The sequence below is a fragment of the Macrobrachium rosenbergii genome, chromosome 48, assembly GCF_040412425.1.
Source record: "Macrobrachium rosenbergii isolate ZJJX-2024 chromosome 48, ASM4041242v1, whole genome shotgun sequence".
Taxonomy (NCBI): Eukaryota; Metazoa; Arthropoda; class Malacostraca; order Decapoda; family Palaemonidae; genus Macrobrachium; species Macrobrachium rosenbergii.
The window spans coordinates 16,985,528-16,992,878 of NC_089788.1; the positions used below are offsets into that span (position 1 = coordinate 16,985,528).

The following is a 7,351-nucleotide window of genomic DNA, read 5'->3' on the forward strand; positions in this document are numbered from 1 at the left end:
ATATATATATATATATATATATATATATTTTACACACACTCACACACACGCCAGTCATGAGACTTGTCCAGTTACCAAGTGAGGTCGGTTGTAGATGGAATCTCTCTATTAAATTCCCATTGTACCCTTTTATGATCAGCTAGTAAATTAGGAAATGGTAGTGACTTGACTTCTGTCAACGCTGTCGTGGTAGGAAACAAAGAAGAGTATGAGACTAGCAGCCCCATACCAAATACATTTTGGGGAACCGGACGGCTAACACATTCTGAAGCCACTCCTTACAAGGGAATAGATTTATAAGATATATATATATATATATATATATATATATATATATATATATATATATATATATATATATATATATATATACATATCATACATTCATATGCATACACCTTCAACATCCCATGTGCCTTTCCTGTATAGTATGTATTTAATATCAGCCTCATGTGAACAACATAGATCTGTCAACGTGTTTACTCAGAAGCCACTCGGACTGTGATAAATGAAGTTTCGCAAGAAATCTATAATCTGAAAGCTGAACGTTTTAAAAGGGGACTTGAAAATGAAATAAAACACGCAAATGATAACGCATGTTTACTGTTTTCCTATTATCAACAACATTTCCAGTGATTTTCGAGGTATGCTTATCCGTACCTACTTAATTTTCTTTTCTTAAGTGAAAAATTGGTCCTATAAAAGTTGGAAGATTTAATGCAGGTGTATGAATGCAAACATTTGTGACATTAAATAGAAGCAATAGGAAGAACTTTCTCCGAAATTTAAAATTACTTTACTTATTCTAATAACTCGAAAAATTATATCCCTATTCATTAAAATGGGGTTACAGTGAACTTTATTTGATTTTACTGAACAGTCTTGAAAAAATTAGATATGAAAATTGTTTCTGGATTTTAGGGGATTATAACTGTTATTACAAAGGTATATACAAGATGCGAGTGACTCTTTGTTATTAGGTGGTAGACATACTACTGATGATTCGTAGGTGTAGGTGTATGAGACTGGTGAAGCTTCCAGAAATGAAAATATGTACCCCGCTCAACTTGCGTTTATGTTAATGCGTTACGGAGTGACTTTATGATTTTCTCTCGTCGTCTTTAATAATGAGTAGCTGAACTCACACCAGGGTTCGTGATATATTGGTAAAGGTCCTTTCCATTATGTACAGTAGGTGTCTTATATTTTCGTATCTGCTGACGGTCGCTAATTTAAGTTATCCAGTGGGCAAATACTTCACAAATAATACCATAAAAGGTCATATGAGACGTTGCCATTCAATGTAAAGGGTTTATGCGTTAAAAGGACTACTAGTAATTTACTGAATGTATTTGTATATGGGATTACAACTCATCATAGACAAGTAGTGCAAGGGAACAATTAAGTTTTCTTTACGTGAAAGCTACTTACTTCACCGCAACTGTTTCAGATTTTGTTAAATCTAGATAACTAAACAAGAAATATTTTTCAACAAATAAAAGTTATATATTCGTAAAGGGATGGTAAATCAGGAATAAAAATTTGTATCAAGCGTTTAACTGTATATTCAGAATAAGAATTCAAGAAAATCTGCTAAAATCTTATTGAAATTTTCAGGCATTTCCATACTGAGAGAATGAACATTATTCCAAATATAGCCGCTGGAATTTCTTGACAGAGCAAACGACTGAGATGGAAGGTCATAATGTGCTTCACTTGAGGTTTTTAATCTTTTCACTTTTTCTGTACCCATGATATAACCCGTAACTTTGGCACTCCAATTAGAAGGCAGTTCAGACCACTGGAGTATCTCCTCCAACAATCCGTCTAAGGCAGAAAGGGCCTTGTAAGAAGGCACTGCTTTCTCAGTGCTGTGCCCATTTTCACTCTCCCCTTCCTCAAAGATAATGAAATTAGTGTATTTATCGTAGCTGTTGATAACGCCATTCCTTTGGACGTGCCAAGTGATGGACCCGCCACTGTCCTTTTGTGTGGTATGCAGGGTTTCGTTCTCACTAAACTTACCGCTTTCACTGGATTTGAATTCCAGTTGACCCATTCCAGATCCGTCGGTACTGGACAGCGTGATGAGAGTAGCATTCATCAGTAATACCTTACTGTTTATCTTCTTCGTCCACTGGGCCATTTTCTTGCCTCCGGTTAATTGAACGTTGTAGTATGTTGGGACTATAAGAGTAATGTTATCTGATGTCACATTAAACTTCTCAATCGTATACGCAGAAACGCTGGCATTATTGCCAACAACTTTCCACAGAGAGTATCCGAATCGATTCCAGTTGCCAAAGGCAGAACCATTGAAGGCTCCTGTCTCATTCGAACGGACGTCGTAAAGGGACATATCAGGGTTCTTCAGCCACTCCGCTCTCTCGAATTCGTTCCCCAGGTTTTGCCAGTCCTAGTGGAAGATGAGAAATAGTTCATTGTAAAAAATTAAATAACTTTGCTCTAAATTTGTCGATGATTCATAATCACGTTTATAGTGAAGAATCGCGCTCTTTCTAAAATTCTGTTTTTATTGCTAGATCACCTGGAATTAGGCAAAAAATTTACTTATTTTCAAAATTCTACAGGTACTGAGTTCAGCGATCAGGAATAAATACTTAAAAATAAAATCCTCAAATCTAAGTTCCCTTAGGCGTCACAGAATTATTTTGTTTTCTTCGTGGACGTTCTGTCTTTTTTGGAGTGGGTGGGGGAGTAGGGAGGAGACGGGTGTTCACACCTTGTTTCTTATTGTTTTTTCTGTCCATAAGTTACCCTTACATTACTCTTTTCTGGTTGCCTGTATTGCTGGTATCTTCATAACAAGGTTAGTTTCGGAAGGGCACTCCTCTGCAGTGGGAGTGACATTCTCAGCTCACAAGGTATGGAAGTGAGCAAAGTGTGCGAAATAATAAAGATTCTCGGGCAAAAGGGGACAATTGAAAATCATCTATGATAGATGAACATGTTCCTGAAAAACGCAAAATTTACTAACACAAACTGAACATGTGAATAGCTGTTACTATGTGGTCGCAGACATTCTATGTAATAGCAGTCATATTTTTATATCTCCAAATGGTCTTCGTAGAATTAGATAAATATTTTAAGAAAACTCATATCAGTATTCAGTATATATTAAGAGAACTTGCAGGCATTTTAATGCTTTTACCTTGAAGTATAGATCAGCTTCATCGTGGACTGGATTGTCTGCATAACCTGAAAATGAAGAAAAACGAAGTCTTTAGGAATATTATTTGGATTAGTTGACGGTAAAGTGACCGGAAAGAGGGAAATTTTCTATAATTATATATGTATATATATACACATATGCAGTATATATATTTATAATTATATATGTATATATACATATATACATATTTGTGTGTGTGTAATATACTGCATATACAATATATATATATATATATGATATATATATATATATATATATATATATATATATATATATATATATATATATATATATATATATATATATATATATATATATATATATATATATATATATATATATATATATATATATATATATATATATATATATATATATATATATATATATATATATATATGTATATATATATATATATATATATATATATATATATATATATATATATATATATATATATATATATATATATATATATATATATATATATATATATATATATATATATATATATATATATATATATATATATATATATATATAATTTTATATAATTTTGGTGTCTGATATTAATCATAAGGCCATTTGTTGGATATATCTAGCAAAGAAATGTTAAAATCTATGACATTTTTCATACATGAGGGTTAGCAACTCCGTACCAGTTGTCCTTTGTATTGTGAGCTGGGAAGATGTGATTATTTTATAAAATGTCCGCAGGACCTTACCATTTCTTTCCATATTAAAGACTATGGAAATCTTAGCATTTTATGTCGGGTAACTTTGTGTGTTCGATGGCAGTGGATTGGCAAAGCGGAAAAAGATGGCGTCAGTGTTATTTATATACCTTATACTGTATATATTGATGAATGCTAAATGCGACTTAATGTAGGGTACTTTTTTTATAATGAAAATGACTCGCAGGATTGAAAGATATTTTACTACATTTTAAATCGACAACACAGCTGGGAAACGGGAATTCATGTTTGTAATATCTAAGCCAGCATCTAAATGTTTTAAATCAAAGTCTTTTATCTTTCTTTATTATTTTACATCCATGCTTTGATTATTTGCAACAGACATAATGTTAATGTTTTAAGCAAAACATAAATGAAGACGTATTAATGCAAATTATTTTAGTAAATAATATTGCTTTAATAGCAGTATTTATGAAAAAGCGTTTGATTTATATGATAATATAAGCCAGATTCCAAATCGCATTTACCGCAGTAAAAATTAATTGGGAATCGAAAAAGGAAATTGGAATGATTCTTTGAGGAATATAGAACTAGCGGAAAGAATACTGAACACGAGGCCAGTAATTATAAATTCTTCATTATACTGCCTTATCAATTTACCCATAAGAAATAGGACATACTGTTGACCGGTAGATTGCCAGCGTATGATATTAAAGTTTTCAAGCTTGCTGATAGCTGTTGTAGCATTATATATGAAGTTAATAAGAACCTAGACCTCATATAACAATTAGGTTGTCAATAGGTGATAAATTATACTGTATACAAATCAGGGTTTAATGAAATCTTAAAAAGTACTATAAGGAAATTATGTTTAATCTGCATATTCAGGAGGAATCTTTGTACAGAACGCTACAGACACTCCTGTATTATTATCTGTATGCCTAAATGTTAGGAAGAATGCTCTTTCTTTGTTACCTAGTGAACTGCGGCGTTTGGTTCTTATCAGCGACTGTCTGATAAACGTTCCACTTAGACAAAAAAAGATGTTTCTTTTCCCAGAGGTGCAAGTTATTTTCCCATGATTTCAAGTGATTTTGCAATATACTTGGAAAACATTCAGACGTAATTCAGCGTCTTGGGGAATACAGGTTTACTTCGGTATGACTTGCCAACTTCTGGTTATTATTGAATCTTATAACGAGATTTTAGTCCAAATTCTACTGTAGAATACGAATTGCTTGGACAGCCCTTGACCCCAGTAAAAGTAGATGGGAATATGCAAGTAACATTTGTCTAGGCGTTTTTATTTCTAACTTGCGATATTATACCATATTTCATGCATGTTATTCTACAGTCTATAAGTAAACTTTCATGCTCACGCATTCCCCAATTTTTATTTTGACTGCTGATATTAGCTTGAAAAGCAAGTGCGGAAAACTTATAAATCGTCGGACATTTTATACATCTGTTCACGCTTCCTGGATATTCAGGCTCTTAAATGTCTACCCGATTCTTTCATCCTCATCTCCTCCTTATTCCCTTTATTACAACCACTCCTGTATGTGACCAAACCGCTTCAAGTACCTGCTAGCATCAATGTGGTTATGGCAAGCTTTTCTGGTCCGGGTATCCTCGAGTTTACCCTAGCGTTTACCTCGTCTCCCTCGTATCTCTGCTTTTCACTACATTTAACCCGCGTTACTTCTTATATAGTTCATGTTTTTTTTTTTTTTCCGGAAGGTATCCACTTTTCACCTAGTTAAGGTATTATGCTTAACAGTTCCTCCATAATAAGAGATGCTTATTTCATTGCAATTAAATTTGTGTTCTCTTCGAAACCTCGAAAACTTCCTGTATACAACTGCTGCCTTCTTTGATTCACCGAGTTTGTGATTCACTTCTTCCCCTATTGTACCTTCATTAATTATAGATGCATTTCAAGTTCAGTTTAAATATACAATTGCATTTCAATATTCGTCTCTAAGAAGCTTACCAGTATATATATGTGTAAATATATATATATATATATATATATATATATATATATATATATATATATATATATATATATATATATATATATATAATATACATACATATATGTGTGTGTGTGTGTGTGTGTTGTTGTGTGTGTGTATAGATAGATTGATAGACGGATAGATATTATATTGGATGTGATTTGTTTTTTCTGTGTACCTGTGTGTATAACATAAAAAGAATGAATTGTTAACTTAGCATTCATAACTGAAATTTAATATGTTAACATACTTAGAAATTACGAATAGGATAGAATTTAGGGACGAAGGCATAAAATTAATTTAAAAGTCAACTGAAAAGTTCCAGCGATCATCGAACAAAATTAAAAAAGATGGTGAAATGGGTCGTGAATGATTATATTATAAATGAACTGAAATGTTTAATCAGAAGAGTATACGTAGAAGTCAAGTTGGGTTGTTTTTGTAAGAAAAATTGTCAGGATAACTTCTAGAATGTTGCAAGGATATAAAGGACGTTAATATTTTTCAATGCAGAAGGAAAAAAACATGAAAAATTCCCAAAGTTTCAAAACCAGCAGTAGGTTTCAAAACTTGGAGACCTCTGATTTTTAACACTGAGGAGAATAGGTCTTTTATTAACAGTAGCAAGAACAGGCTATTTTCAGAACATTCAAATATAATCTAAACATATCCTTTATGTCCTGTTAACTTATCTAACTTTTCTGCTAAAATAGCGCTCATGAACAAAACTTTACCTGAGTTAATGATGACAAATCCTTTGACAGCAACAAGAACGGCAAAAAGAACAAGAAAGTTCACTATTTGGCTCTCCATGGTAAGAGACGCAGTAAAATGTAAACAGTAAGCTTCAGTAATGTTATGTTTTGTATGCGACATATATATTAGGTAATGAGAAAAAATGTTACGAGTATTAAGATAGTGAGAGATAATAAAAGCATAATCTTATCTAACCACTTTTGCGTAGATAAAGTCAATTTCTGTTCTTCGTTCGTAATGTCGGCTGAATTTTCATTTTCAGTTATGACTGTTCACCTTCATTGATTTTGGTTAGAGCGCAAACTTACGAATGCACGGATTTGTAATAGTCATAATAACCTCTTCACGATTTCGTCGGAAAACAGATGAAGAAACCCAGTTCCTGAGGTATGAATCGAACCCACACGCGATAGGTCGGGGTGAGGTTAAGCTTGTCTAGGTTCGTTTTGCATATACAACACGCATGAGTTGATATGTATGTGACTGGTAAAAAGTGTGTGTGAGAGAGAGAGAGAGAGAGAGAGAGAGATCACATGGAACTGTAGCATTACGATGGACGTTTACGTTTAGCTTAATATCGGTTACATAGGATCTGTATTATAAAATAATCACAGTAACCTCTTATCGTCTAGAATTACTCAGACATTTTAGAAACGTTTATCACAACAAACTTTGAGTCCAGTCAGGAA

The 7,351-nt window shown here is 32.7% G+C and overlaps 1 protein-coding gene across 1 annotated transcript; it reads right to left on the reverse strand.

Annotated features, from left to right (window-relative positions):
- Nucleotides 1-587: 587 nt before the first annotated feature.
- On the reverse strand, nt 588-6,797 carry LOC136831701 (uncharacterized). Its single transcript, XM_067092332.1, has 3 exons — nt 6,641-6,797; nt 3,173-3,219; nt 588-2,416 (listed from the first exon to the last, which is right to left on the reverse strand). The coding sequence occupies exons 1-3, from the start codon at nt 6,780-6,782 to the stop codon at nt 1,568-1,570; spliced, it is 1,038 nt and encodes a 345-aa protein (XP_066948433.1). The 5' UTR covers nt 6,783-6,797; the 3' UTR covers nt 588-1,567.
- Between the last annotated feature and the right edge of the window lie 554 nt (nt 6,798-7,351).

Coding starts and splice junctions, on each gene's coding strand:
- LOC136831701 (XM_067092332.1), bottom strand. CDS start 6,782: ATGTCGCATACAAAACATAACATTACTGAAGCTTACTGTTTACATTTT. Junction 3,220..6,640: donor ATTTGTCATCATTAACTCAG/GTAAAGTTTTGT, acceptor CTTCATTTTCAG/GTTATGCAGACAATCCAGTC. Junction 2,417..3,172: donor AAGCTGATCTATACTTCAAG/GTAAAAGCATTA, acceptor ATCTTCCACTAG/GACTGGCAAAACCTGGGGAA.